The sequence below is a fragment of the Engystomops pustulosus genome, chromosome 4 (genome assembly GCF_040894005.1).
Source record: "Engystomops pustulosus chromosome 4, aEngPut4.maternal, whole genome shotgun sequence".
NCBI classification, from domain to species: Eukaryota; Metazoa; Chordata; class Amphibia; order Anura; family Leptodactylidae; genus Engystomops; species Engystomops pustulosus.
In genome coordinates, this window is record NC_092414.1 from 52,872,499 (window position 1) to 52,887,725 (window position 15,227).

The following is a 15,227-nucleotide window of genomic DNA, read 5'->3' on the forward strand; positions in this document are numbered from 1 at the left end:
TGCCTCAGGCAGAAAAAGTTACAGAATCGGCCCCGGGTAAGACTGAACAGAAACTGTGTAAAGAAGTTAATGAAAAATGGTGGAGGAAGTGTCATGGTTTGGGGAATGTTTTCTAGAGCAGAAGTCGGACCTCTCATACAGCTACATAGCAGAGTGAATACAGGTGTGTTCCAGAACCGTTCTGAACAACACATGCGTTCCTTGCGTTCATCACTCAATCTACCAGCAATTTTCATGTAGGACAACCTGATCAAAACCCAATAGAAAACCTCTGGAAAATTCTTGATGACAAACTATGGCCAAGAAGCCCACAACAGTCACAGGACTGTGAAAGACACTGAAAGAAGAGTGGACCAAAATCACACCAGAGCAGTGCGAAAGACAAGTGATGTCCTGTGGACTCCGATGTGCTGAAGTCATTTAAAGCAAACGCCTGTGCACTTACTCCTGATTGGTGACTGGTGTTACCTTCAGAAAATGTCATTATAATCCTACTCTGTGCATTTCTGTTCTCTTATTATGATCAAGTTTCTTTCAGCAGAAATGTTTTATGTTGATATACTTTGGTAAACCACTGTACTAGTGGCATGATGTACCCCTTACAAAAATCCATCAAATGTTGAACAAGGAGATTACATTATAGTATTTCTGAAAAAATCAAATCATTATATATTTTGTTCTCTAACAATAATGCACTGCTTTTTGTTTTAGTTATGGGTGGTTTTTATTAAACTGAAAAAGTTTAAAAAAAAGTGCATTCCTCCCCTCAATAGGCTATATTGTAAAAGTAAATATATACCAAAATTGGTATTTAATATACTGTATACACTCTTGTATAAGTCAAGTTATTCAGCTCAAAAAATGTGCTGAAAAACCTCATCTCGGCTTATACACGAGTCAATTAAAAAAAAAATAAACTTACATACTCACCCTCCGGCACCCTGATGCTCGGCGCGGCTCCCGATCCTCTGCACAGCTCCTGGCGGCTCCTCTTCTGTCTTCTCTATTGCTGTATTAGCCGGCAGAGATGCGTCCATGCGATCTGCCAGTCGGCGCACACTATGATGCACATGTGTCACACTATGTGTCGCCGCTGATGACGTCATAGTGTGTGCCGGCCGGCAGATTGCATAGGCGCGTCTCTGCCGGCTGTTACAGCAAAGAGAAGAAAGAAGAGGAGCCCTCAACCTGGAGCATAGAGGAGCAGTCCTGGGTATCGGGGACTGCACGAAGGTGAGTATGTAAGTTTGTTTTTTTATGTGCTTGGCAAACTGTGGGCTGGCTGTATACTACAAGGGGCTGGCTATATACTACAGGGGGCTGGCAGGCTATATACTACAGGGGCTGGCTAGTTGTATACTACTGCGGGTTGGCTGGCTATATACTACTGGGGGCTGGCTGGCTATATACTACTGGGGCTGGCTATATACTACAGGGGGCTGGCTATATACTAGGACGCTGTGACCAATGCATTTCCCACCCTCCGCTTGTACTCGAGTCAATAGGTTCTAATAGTTTTTGTTGGTAAAATTAGGGGTCTCTGCTTATACTTGAGTCAACTTATACTCGACTATATACGGTAACCTTTATTAACTTTAGATGAGGGATGAACTCTTTCTTCATAAAATAGTGTTTTATATTTATCAAAATTAGGGGGCTTCATAGCAGGAGTGTCATGGGTGCTCCTGCGACCCATGTCCTGGGTCGCACGCAAACCTGTGCCCCTATCTATTCCTCGGGCCCCCCGCGGCAGCACTCACCGCTCCTCATTCCAGCCGTGGTCCCCTTGCTCTGACGCACATGTCCCTGCCTCTTAGGGTAAACATGTGCCAACGTTCTGAGATTTAAAGGGCCAGCGCACTGATAATTGATGCTAAAAAAAAAAAAATATGCAAAAAAAATAGTGCAAAAACAACCAAAATCGACCAAAATCTCCCTGTGTCCCCTGCTGGATCTTTGGGCTCCTATGCCTGAGAGAAAGCTTTGTTCCATGCCCTTTGCGATTATCCTGATTTTCCATTGTGACCTTGATTCCATTCCTGACTTCGCTCCTGTGCTGCCAGTCCTGACCTACCGCTATGTCCCCAACTCTGATCCTGTGCTGCCTGTCTCGACCTTCTGCCTGTCCCCAACCATGCTTCTGCCTCAAGACTTTTTACTATGCCTTGGTCGGGCACCGCAGACAAAGTCGCGCCTGTGGAGAGACCTGGTGGTACCACGCCACAGCAAGTCAAACCGCTTTGCTGCGGGCTCTGGTGAAAACCAGGTGCCACTTAGACTCCACTACCAGCTGTCAACTTAAGTCATCATCAGTGGTGGTCCAGCGGGTCCACTACCCCTGGTGCCTAGCAAGGAGTTAATACTGGAAATGTGCTAATATACTGTCCTAGGTATAATAGGAAAAAGTGGTATTAGTTTGAGTATAGTATGGTATCAGTACCAAATAGAGTACTAAAGTAATCTATACAGTAATCAAATATAGTACTTATAGTAATCTAAATATAGTAGGTTTCTACAAATATAATCATTTATTCCATGGTAACAGAATCTATTCAGCAAAAAACACTTAATACAATAAAAAAACAATAGAGAAGGCAATGTGCAAAATTCTTATAGCAATGTGCTAAAGTTCTACATCTGTATCTCTTACTAGGAATTGCATAAACAAATATGTTACCACCTTAATCTTATGTAAATACATGTTAAAAGAACGTATGCAAATATACCTAGAAAGAAGCCTCATAGTCCAGTGGGTCTTTTTTGGATGGCGAGTAAAGGAAGTTGTGTAGGTTTTCACATGTCAAGAGTCTATCTTCAGGAAGTGATGATAATAAAGTGTATTTTTGTTGGTCTTACCACTGATTGGAGTGATGCAGTGCATTCCTCATGGCTCCGGCGTTCTGGAACGTTGTAATCAACTGCTCCCAGTGTATCGCTGTTCCACACAACAAGATGCACCACAGATCACAGGATAACCAGGTACGAATTCCGTTTATACTTCAAATTAGTTTTAAGTGACTGTTTTGCTTTGTAATAATGTGTAATAATGAAGGCTTGGTTCCTGCCAAATGATCTTAATAAGAGTAGACAGTTGCAGGTTCCGATTTGTAATAAAGAAGCTTTTTTCTGAGATTTTCAATAGCAGTAATATTTGAAGACCAGATGATACATTCTCTCCTTTTGGCATGGAGTACTGCTTGAAATAATAGTAACAACACATACATATGTTGCACTGTAGCAACATATGTGCCAAGCTGTAAAGTTGACTTTTCATATCTTTCTTGGAACAAACGCAAAACCTGGATATCTAACAGTGACTTGTCCCAGTAGAACATCACAGAAGTTCAGTAGTGGTCTTCTGTTTCCAGAAATTGAGATAATTGCAACACCTATTAGAGGATATCTTCCTAAACTCTGGGAGCAGTGTCCGCCAATGTGTCCCTTGAACACTGTGACAGACACCACTCCCAGATTCCCAGTGACTATTATATACTATATTGCACTGTTCCGTGGTTCTATTTTTTAATTGTTTTATTCAAATTTTAATTATTTGATGTATTTTAAATCTATATTGTTTACACCTTAATGAATTTATCCCCAGGATATGGCCTAACTTGCTAATTGATGGGGGTCTCAGTGATGGGTCCCCCCACAGATCACTAGACTTGGGGTCCAATGTGCCCCTGTCCCACCCCTTGTAGCACCACCGAGAAGGTTGGAGCAGCTGTTCGTGCATGGCAATCACTGAGACCTCCACCAATCAACAATCCTGTGGAAAAGGCCTAACTTGCTTTGTGGGAAAACCTAGTAAAAGCCAAAGTTACAGCTTGGGCACATATGCTGCAATTGAGGAAGTGGGCAGAGTCCCTGAATCGCATATAGCTATCATTATAAGAGTACTTCACGCCAAAAGGAGAGAATGGATCATCTGGTCTGCAAATTCTACTGCTATTGAAAATCTCAGAAAATGGCTTCTGTATTACAAATTGGAACCTCCAACTGTCAACTCAAATTAAGATAATTCGGCAGCAATTAAGCCTTCATTATTACATCAATGACGTGCCAGTCCATTAAAACTATTTAAATTATATACAAGCGCTATCCATAACTTGTTCTCCAGTGATCTGTGGTGCGCCTCGTCTTCCTTCTGCGCATGCCCAGAATAGCACATACACTCGAAGCAGTCAATTACAACTTTCCTGGATGCCGGAGGAATCCACCACATCACTCCAATTAGTGGTAAGACCAACAAAAATACTGCTGCTCACCCCAACTGTAAGTGACACTTTATCACTCCCTGAATTATTTAGATATTGTACGAGATAAACTCTTGACATGTGAAAACCTACAGACGACTTCCTTTATGGCATAAAGTTCTCTTTGGATACATTTACATAAGATTTAGGCGGTTAATATATTTGTTTATGCAATACCTATTAAGAGATAAGAATGTAAAAGTTTAGCACATTGCTGTAAGAAATTTGCACATTGTCATATTTATTGTTGTTTTTTTAATTTATCAAGTGCTTTTTGCTGAACAGATTTAATTATCAGTGAATAAATTAGAGACGGTAGCAGCGGTTTATGTATCCTGTGTAACTTTGTGACTAGTATTGCATCATGGTCCTAGCTTCATAACATTGTAGTTGCAGAACAACTAGCAGTCTGCAAATGTTTTATGGATTGCTTTCCAGGGCAACCCATAGTAGATGATCAAAGATGATCATAGTCTTGTGAATGGTGCCTGGTGAAGAAGATTGCCAAAGGGTTGTCCCATTCAGTCCCTAAAGGGTTTCTCCATTCTCATTCCAGTTTTGTAGACTCAGATGTTCAACTATCTCCGTGTTTTTACCAGTTAATTCACTAGTAAGTTGGTTGGTTCTTCACCTCTGGGGTATATCAGTATGGCATTAAGGCACCAAGGGCTTTTTTGAAAGGTATAATGGTACTACAATAGCATTCAAAGGTGCCAAGCTGGAATGGCTGGCTTTATATAGTCCAGTTATAAGAGATTCTACTGCGAGCTTTTGTAGGGTACTTCATCAGCTCAAATGCTCATTCTCTTTTTATTTCTAGAAAAAATCACTGTCATTGCTATCATTCATTCAAGATCTAGAAAATGACAAATGGTCACTGGTATCTTTTAGAGATTGGAGAACTAGTTCTGTATGAAGGGTGCATAATGTTTGATGAATTAAATTGCATTTTAAGTCATCTGTCCAGTGATCTCAACATTAAATGTCATTTCCCTATTGGAATGACATTTCAACTATTTTTGCATACTTTTTAAGTAAAAAGGTAGTACTTGATACTTGATATCTTGTGCAATCCAGGGGTGTAACTAAAGTGGTAGTAGCTATAGCAGCTACTATGGGGGGTCTGCAGTGCCAGGGGGCCCTGCATCTGACCTGACACTAAAGAATGGAGGATGTGCACCATTATATAAATGTTATGCTGCCCACTGTATATAATAATATGTATATAACATATATGTGATGTATATATCCTGCATATGTGTGGGTATCTAAGATGTGTATATGGTGTATGATTTGTTTATATGCTGTGGTGTGTGTATATGGCACTATATATGTGTGTATATGTGATGTGTATATGCTCTATATTTTGTGCATATGTGTGTATGAGTGAAGAACTGTACAGTTATGTCTGCTATGGGTTATGCACATCAGTTAGCCAGGCTAACCATACCTAGTTCCTAGAGGTAGAAAAAATAAAAAACACAAAAAATTAAACCATAAAGTTGACTTTTTGACAACCTGCTATGCAGAACTGGATGATTTCCAAATTTTTCTAAATAAATGACAATCACTTGCAATAGCTTGTTTGTTCCTGTTTGTCCCACAACCATTTTATATTAAACAACTGTTTTCATTTTATTCCTTTTTTTAATTGCTAATTATTTTTTTGCTGCAGTGAGATTTCAAATTTTTATCCAGTCGATCATGCAGTTGTTGCTGATATTAGCTTACTTGGTCAGACATCATAGAACAAAAGTATAGCACATTACTCGAGCAGATAAAAGTTACCAATTGTATTGACATTTCGCACCATACATACTGAATGGAGACGTATTTATCGATAATAGATGGTTGCGGTTTTCACAGAATATGTGCTCTTTTAACACATACTTTGCTCAATTAATGTTAATGTAACATTTCATTGGTAAACTCTAATTATTCCCAACTGTGTTTTTTCATACGTAATTCTTCTCCCCACTGGCGGCCCGCTCGCTCCTGATGGGGACTCTTTGTTGCTCTTTTGCACCGAAATTCCTAAACACTACAATTCTCACAGCATTATTTGTACTGAAAGGCATAATGAGCGCACTTTGGAAAAATAAGATATTAGCAGGGAATGCTAAGGCAAACATAAATTATGGCATGTTACATTCTTCTGCATAAAAACTCCCCTGCCAGCCATTCTTGAAATGAACAGAAATGAAGCTGCTTGGAACAACGTATAATTAGAGATGCAAGTTTAGTTCTTAGGGAAGCCGCTGACATTCACAATGAAGAGAACAGAAATTGTGTATTATGGAACAGAAATAATTTCCTTAAGTGAAATAAATGGCTTGCTATGTAAGAATGATGTCCACAGTATTCCCAGTATTCCTCTTTTATTGATCTGACGTTTATATCACATTGACTGTCTAGAGATATGAGGGGAAAAAATACAATGGGTAGCTAACAATGCTGCTAAAGATAATGCAAAACACCTAAAATCAACATAGCAGTAGAGCTTCCTTGGGGACCTCACACAGCCCAAACCCCTGTACGGAGAACTGCAGGCAGGATGGAAATAGCAGCTATCCACAGGGATGTATCCATCTAAGCAGGATGTATAGCAGGATAGGTTCATATCTAGTTTTTTGCACATGTTTAGCCTGTATGCAAGGAAAGCAGTACTTTTCCATCCTGCTCCTGCAAGAGATAAGTAATAAGTAGAGATGAGCGAGCACTAAAATGCTCGGGTACTCGTTATTCGAGACGAACTTTTCCCGATGCTCGAGTGCTCGTTTCGAGTAACGAGCCCCATTGAAGTCAATGGGAGACTCGAGCATTTTTCAAGGGGACCAAGGCTCTGCACAGGGAAGCTTGGCCAAACACCTGGGAAACTCAGAAAAGGATGGAAAGACCACGGAAATGGACAGGAAACAGCAGGGGCAGCATGCATGGATGCCTCTGAGGCTGCTTAAATGCACCATTATGCCAAAATTATGGGCAACAGCATGGCCATGACAGAGTGACAGAATGAAGCTAGATAGCATCTAAAACATCCAATAATTGACCCTGACACTATAGGGGACGGCATGCAGAGGCAGCGGCAGCAGCGGAAGGCTAGAGAGTGGCATGGCGACATACCCTAAATGGACTCAGGCTTCAAACCAATGGGTAGCAGAGAGGAACCAAAGGAGGTGAGCAAGAAGCGCTCAAATAATATTGGTACATGATAAAAGTTTGCCAGTATATTTTGTGGATTACACAGCAGGGTGGCGACAAAGTTAACATGGAAGCCATGAAAACAATCCAAAATTCTGCCTGACACAGCTCGTTTGATAAGGGGACGATGTATGGAGGCAGTGAACTAGTAGTAGATTAAAGGTGCTGCAGTTAAAACTATGTTAGTTGGTTCTTGGCATGGAGCTGGCGCTCCGCTGCCAGGCGAGCTTTCGCCAATCCAAGCCCCTGTCTCTAGGCTACTCCCCAAACAGCACTTCTAAGAACCTTTCGGATAAGATCAAGTGTAGTAGCGTTCTTATAAGTTTGGGATATGGCGGGTGAGGGGAATGTAAACATCTGCGCAAGAAGCGCTGAAATAATATCCGTAAATGAAAAAAGTTTTCCAGTATATTTTGTGGCTTACACAGCAGGGTGGCGACAAAGTTAACAAGTTTGATGTGGAATGCCCTGCAATAGCTCTTGGGCGGTGTGCCTTTTATCACCTAGGCTCAGCAGTTTGAGCACCGCCTGCTGTCGCTTAGCAACGGCACTGCTGCTGTGCCTAGAGCTACCGACTGATGGCGCCATGCCCACGGATGGTAATTCGGAGGAGGAGGAGGTGGAGGAGGGGTGGGAGGATTTGGAGGTATAGTAGGCCTTTGAGACCTGGACCGAGGTAGGCCCCGCAATCCTCTGCGTCGGCAGTATATGACCAGCCCCAGGGTCAGACTCGGTCCCAGCCTGCACCAAGTTAAGTGTAGTAGCGTTCTTATAAGTTTGGGATATGGCGGGTGAGGGGAATGTAAACAGATGCGCAAGAAGCGCATGATGCGCATGGAGCTGGCGCTCCGCTGCCAGGCGAGCTTTCGCCAATCCAAGCCCCTGTCTCTAGGCTACTCCCCAAACAGCACTTCTAAGAACCTTTTGTATAAGATCAAGTGTAGTAGCGTTCTTATAAGTTTAGGATATGGCGGGTGAGGGGAATGTAAACAGATGCGCAAGAAGCGCTGAAATAATATCCGTAAATGGTAAAAGTTTGCCAGTGTATTTTGTGGATAACACAGCAGGGTGGCGACAAAGTTAACAACTTTGATGTGGAATCCATGAAAACAACCCAAATTTCGGCCTGACAAACCTCGTTTGATAAAGGGACGATGTATGGAGGCAGCTATATGGACGACTTTTGGAGGTAGCAATGGAGACAACGTGTGGAGGCTGCTATGGAGACAATTCAATTTGGATAGTGCCTGTATGTGGCAGTCCAAAAAATTTTTCAAACCAGAGGAGCAGGTAGGTGGCCCTCCAGAAAAATGGAATAGATTGAGTGCCTGTATGTGGCAGTCCAAAAAATTTTTCAAACCAGAGGAGCAGGTAGGTGGCCCTCCAGAAAAATGGAATAGATTGAGTGCCTGTATGTGGCAGTCCAAAAAATTTTTCAAACCAGAGGAGCAGGTAGGTGGCCCTCCAGAAAAATGGAATAGATTGAGTGCCTGTATGTGGCAGTCCAAAAAAGTTTTTAAACCAGAGGAGCAGGTAGGTGGCCCTCCAGAAAAATGGAATAGATTGAGTGCCTGTATGTGGCAGTCCCAAAAAATTGTTTAAAACAGAGGACCGGAAAGGTGGCCCTCCAGAAAAATTGAATAGATTGAGTGCCTGTATGTGGCACTCCCAAAAATTGTTTAAAACAGAGGACCGTGTCGGTGGCCCTCCAGAAAAATTGAATAGATTGAGTGCCTGTATGTGGCACTCCCAAAAATTGTTTAAAACAGAGGACCGTGTCGGTGGCCCTCCAGAAAAATTAAATGCATAAAGTACTATACCTAGAGCCAGTGGGCCCTGTCAAAAAACAGCCAGTTTCCTCTGCTTTACTGTAGAAAGAGGAGGAGAAGGAGGAAAATGAGGAGGAGGAGGAGTGGATAAATTATTCAGGTTGAGCTTCCTTCACCTGCTGGAGATTTGAAATTAGGAGAAATCCATGCTTTATTCATCTTGATAAGCGTCAGCCTGTCAGCGCTGTCAGTCGACAGGCGTGTACGCTTATCGGTGATGATGCCACCAGCTGCACTGAAAACCCGCTCTGACAAGACGCTAGCGGCAGGGCAGGCAAGAACCTCCAAGGCGTAGAGCGCCAGTTCGTGCCACATGTCCAGCTTTGAAACCCAGTAGTTGTAGGGAGCTGTGTGATCATTTAGGACGATGGTATGGTCAGCTACGTACTCCCTCACCATCTTTCTGTAAAGATCAGCCCTACTCTGCCGAGACTGGGGACAGGTGACAGTGTCTTGCTGGGGTGACATAAAGCTGGCAAAAGCCTTGTAAAGCGTACCCTTGCCAGTGCTGGACAAGCTGCCTGCTCGCCTACTCTCCCTCGCTACTTGTCCCGCAGAACTACGCACTCTGCCGGTAGCGCTGTCAGAAGGGAAATACTGTTTCAGCTTGTGCACCAGGGCCTGCTGGTATTCATGCATTCTCACACTCCTTTCCTCTCCAGGGATGAGAGTGGAAAGATTTTGCTTGTACCGTGGGTCCAGGAGAGTGAACACCCAGTAATCGGTGCTGGAATAAATTCTTTGAACGCGAGGGTCACGGGATAGGCAGCCTAGCATGAAATCTGCCATATGCGCCAGAGTACCAACGCGTAAGAATTCACTCCCCTCACTGGCCTGACTGTCCATTTCCTCCTCCTCCAACTCCTCCAACTCCTCTTCTTCTGCCCATACACGCTCAACAGTGTAGGACTCAACAATGGTCCCCTCTTGTGTCTCGCCAACATTCTCCTCCTCTTCCTCCTCATCCTCCTCCACCTCCACCTCCTCCGATATGCGCTGAGAAACAGACCTAAGGGTGCTTTGGCTATCAACAAGGGAATCTTCTTCCCCTGTCTCTTGTGAGGAGCGCAAAGCTTCCGACTTCATGCTGACCAGAGAGTTTTTCAACAGGCCAAGCAGCGGGATGGTGAGGCTGATGATGGCGGCATCGCCACTGACCATCTGTGTTGACTCCTCAAAGTTACTCAGCACCTGACAGATATCAGACATCCACGTCCACTCCTCATTGTAGACTTGAGGAAGCTGACTGACCTGACTACCAGTTCTGGTGGAAGTTGACATCTGGCAGTCTACAATCGCTCGGCGCTGCTGGTAAACTCTGGATAACATGGTCAGTGTTGAATTCCACCTCGTGGGCACGTCGCACAACAGTCGGTGAGCGGGCAGTTGGAGGCGGCGCTGCGCTGCCCTGAGAGTGGCAGCATCTGTGCTGGACTTCCTGAAATGCGCACAGATGCGGCGCACCTTCGTGAGCAAATCAGACAGATTGGGGTATGTCTGGAGGAAACGCTGAACTATCAGATTTAACACATGGGCCAGGCATGGCACATGTGTCAGTCTGCCGAGTTGCAGAGCCGCCACCAGGTTACGGCCGTTGTCACACACAACCATGCCTGACTTCAAGTTCAGCGGTGCCAGCCACAGATCAGTCTGCGCCGTGATGCCCTGTAATAGTTCTTGGGCGGTGTGCCTTTTATCGCCTAGGCTCAGCAGTTTGAGCACCGCCTGCTGTCGCTTAGCGACGGCATTGCTGCTGTGCCTAGAGCTACCGACTGATGGCGCCATGCCCACGGATGGTGGAGGAGGTGGAGGAGGGGTGGGAGGAGGAGGAGGCATAGTAGGCCTCAAACACCTGGACCAAGGTAGGCCCCGCAATCCTCGGCGTCGGCAGTATATGACCAGCCGCAGGGTCACACTCGGTCCCAGCCTCCACCAAGTTAACCCAATGTGCCGTCAGAGATATATAGTGGCCCTGCCCGGCAGCACTCGTCCACGTGTCCGTGGTCAGGTGGACCTTGTCAGAAACGGCGTTGGTCAGGGCACGGATTATGTTGTCTGACACGTGCTGGTGCAGGGCTGGGACGGCACATCGGGAAAAGTAGTGGCGGCTGGGGACCGAATACCGAGGGGCGGCCGCCGCCATGAGGCTGTGAAAGGCCTCGGTCTCTACTAGCCTATAGGGCAGCATCTCCAGGCTTAGCAATCTGGAAATGTGCACATTAAGGGCTTGGGCGTGCGGGTGGGTTGCACTATATTTGCGTTTCCGCTCCAGCGTCTGGGGTATGGAGAGCTGAACGCTGGTGGATGCTGTGGAGGATCGTGGAGGTGACGATGGGGTTTTTGTGGCAGGGTCCTGGGCAGGGGGCTGACTATCAGCTGACACAGGGGAAGGAGCAGTGGTGTGCACGGCCGGAGGTGAACGCGCTTGTTGCCACTGAGTGGGGTGTTTAGCATTCATATGCCTGCGCATACTGGTGGTAGTTAAGCTAGTAGTGGTGGAACCCCTGCTGATCCTGGTTTGGCAAATGTGGCACACCACAGTCCGTCGGTCATCCGGGGTTTCCTTAAAGAACCTCCAGACTTCTGAAAATCTAGCCCTCGCCGCAGGAGCCCTCGCCACGGGAGCTTCACTAGTTGACACATTTGGCGCTGATGCACCAGCTCTGGCCCTGCCTCTCCGTCTGGCCCCACCACTGCCTCTTCCAACCTGTTCTGGTCGAGGACTCTCCTCCGTCTCAGAAGCACTGTGTTCACCCGGCCTCTCAACCCAGCTTGGGTCTGTCACCTCATCATCCTCCGATCCCTCAGTCTGCTCCCCCCTCGGACTTCCTGCCCTGACAACAACTTCCCCACTGTCTGACAACCGTGTCTCCTCATCGTCGGACACCTCTTTACACACTTCTTCCACTACGTCAACAAGGTCATCATCACCCACAGACTGCGACTGGTGGAAAACCTGGGCATCGGAAAATTGCTCATCAGCAACCGGACAAGTGGTTTGTGACTGTGGGAATGGTCCAGAAAACAGTTCCTCAGAGTATGCCGGTTCAAATGGCAAATTTTGCTGGGAGGGGGCAGACTGGGGGGGGAGGAGGCTGAGGTGCAGGAGCTGGAGGAGTGCCGATTTCGGTGACATGGGTGGACTGCGTGGAAGACTGACTGGTGGACAAATTGCTCGAAGCATTGTCGGCAATCCACGACATCACCTGTTCGCACTGTTCTGGCCTCAACAGTGCTCTACCACGAGTCCCAGTAACTTCAGACATGAACCTAGGGAGTGTAGCTCTGCGGCGTTCCCCTGCTCCCTCATAAGCAGGTGGTGTCTCACCCCGCCCAGGACCACGGCCTCTGACCCCTGCAGTAGTTGGACGCCCACGTCCCCGCCCTCGTCCTCTACCCCTAGCCCTCGGGTTAAACATTTTGAAAATGAGAGTTATAACTTGTATTTTTTTTTTAACTTTTTTTTTTTTTTTTTTGTGTTTTTTAGTTTTTAAAACCAAACGATGCTATCCTATTGCTATGGCTATTTTCTAGCCAAGTATTACAGCACACTACTATGCCAGATGAGATGACGCTGAGTTATGAAAAAAATAAACGTAAAATAAAAAAGGAAATGGCAGACTGTGCCTAGTTGAAATACAACCCCGGGCCCTAATAAATTTTCCCACTTCGGTCTTTGCGATGGATATGTGCGTCACTAAAACACAGTGGTCGCAAGTCTGACTCCAAATTGCTCCCAATTTGATAGTAGATGCACTGCAGCAAGTACAGCCACCAGCAGATCAACCAGAAATCAAATATATATAACGCTACTGTAGGCGTAATTAAGACGTTTGTATTCTCCTATGGCTATTTTCTAGCCAAGTATTACAGCACACTACTATGCCAGATGAGATGACGCTGAGTTATGAAAAAAATAAACGTAAAATAAAAAGAAACTGGCAGACTGTGCCTAATTCTACTCAAACCCCTAATAAATTTTCCCACTTTGGTGTTTGAGGTGGATATGTGTGTCACTAAGAGCTAAACACAACGGTAGCAAGTCCCCCTGCTAATTCCTCACAATATGGTACTAGCTGCAAATAAAAAAAAAAAAAAATTATAACGTTATTGTAGCCCTAAGAAGGGCTGTTGGGTTCTTTAAGAATCACTCCTGCCTAACAGTAAGCTAATAGAACACCCTAACGCTTTCCCTGAGCAGCAGCAGCTCTCTCCCTAGCGGCATCCAGACAGAGAATGATCCGAGCAGCGCGGGCAGCGGCTAGTCTATCCCAGGGTCACCTGATCTGGCCAGCCAACCACTGCTATCTACGTGTAAGGGTACCACGTCATGCTGGGTGGAGTGCAGAGTCTCCTGGCTTGTGATTGGCTCTGTTTCTGGCCGCCAAAAAGCAAAACGGCGGGAGCTGCCATTTTCTCGAGCGGGCGAAATACTCGTCCGAGCAACGAGCAGTTACGAGTACGCTAATGCTCGATCGAGCATCAAGCTCGGACGAGTATGTTCGCTCATCTCTAGTAATAAGGCAATAATAGCCTATGGGGGACGGATGCAAATGTATGGCATGCATCTCTGGCCGCCGCTGAGAGTACACTGTAGTTTTCCAGTCAAATAACTGGCAATTACTGGCTGATACCAATGTTTCCTATTCCTCCTATTCAGGGGAAGCTTAAACAGACAATGGTCCAGATATGATATCTGGTGCAATCTGCCTTAGTGTAGTTTGCCTCACTAATGTGCATTTTGTGCCACATTATTTAATAGTGCTGCACGCGTTTAATTAATCTGGTCTGTTTTCAGGATGTGGCCGGAGTTGCAGATTTTTTTTTTCTGGGTGTACTTTGCATCACGTACTTGCAACACAATTGTGGCACAGCTCAGTAATAAATAGGCCACAAACTAGGGAACAAACACTACCCCGCCCCTTTAATTTTCAAAAGTGCCGGACACAATTGTGCTGCAAACACATAATAAATACATATGCAAAAAAGAAACTGACACAGACGCAATAATATATCCCATTAGGATATGTTTCAGCCCTCCATTGTAAGGATACATCAGGAATCCTCCCAATGTATCTATACAATGGAGGCCTAAAAACGTGTTATTAATTTAACTTCAGAGTTAAGTGGTAGGTTTCCTTTAAAGGAAACCTACCACTTAAAAGTGGTAGGTTTATACACATATACATGGCATCAGCTCAGGGTGAGCTGGTGCCAGAGCATATTTTTGTTAAGGGAACAAAGCCACTATCTTAGAATTATAAGTTATATTAACTTATAACTTGGCGCACCGCACTTGGGCTCGGCGCACCATGCGCGCGTCCGTGCGCGCGCCGGGTTCTGAAGTGCAGGAGAGCCGGTGACGTCACCGAGCTCTCCGGCACACGCGCGCCTGCGCAACTTAGCATGGCCTGTTTCATGGTGCGCCGAGCCCAAGTGCGGTGTGCCGAGTTATAAGTTAATATAACTTATAATTCTAAGATAGGGGCTTTGTTCCCTTAACAAAAATTAAGTGGTAGGTTTCCTTTAAAGCTCTGTTATTTATTTATTTATTTATTTATTTTTTTAAAGCTTTAAATCATCTGCTCATACATAAAAGTGAATGGATATTTGATCTAACCTTTCAGCCGCTAGCTTGTTGGGAGTATTGCATTCAGATGCCATTGAAGACATAGATATGATAGACATCTGTCGATAGGACCGTAACATTGATCTAGGCCTTCCCACTCTTCCATCATCGAAGTCGGGCTGCAAGAGAAGTACATTGTGAGGATACACCGGGACACAAGATCCTAACTGCACTGACAGTTATACAGAATTACACATACGCATAATATTTCCGGAATAACCATGCTGCCAATATGTATTTTTTAATATAGAACTTGTTGAACATGATAGGAAAAATCTCAAAGCAACAATGTTGGATTCAGGCCCAGCATCA

The 15,227-nt window shown here is 45.0% G+C and overlaps 1 protein-coding gene across 2 annotated transcripts in view; it reads right to left on the reverse strand.

Annotated features, from left to right (window-relative positions):
* DOCK2 (dedicator of cytokinesis 2) overlaps window positions 1-15,227 on the reverse strand; it is a 471,688-nt gene that overhangs the window by 15,030 nt on the left and 441,431 nt on the right. For both annotated transcript variants that reach the window (XM_072145916.1, XM_072145917.1), the window contains exon 48: window positions 14,907-15,034. In XM_072145916.1, the coding sequence (XP_072002017.1) occupies window positions 14,907-15,034 (128 nt within the window). The remainder of the gene's footprint in view (window positions 1-14,906; window positions 15,035-15,227) is intronic.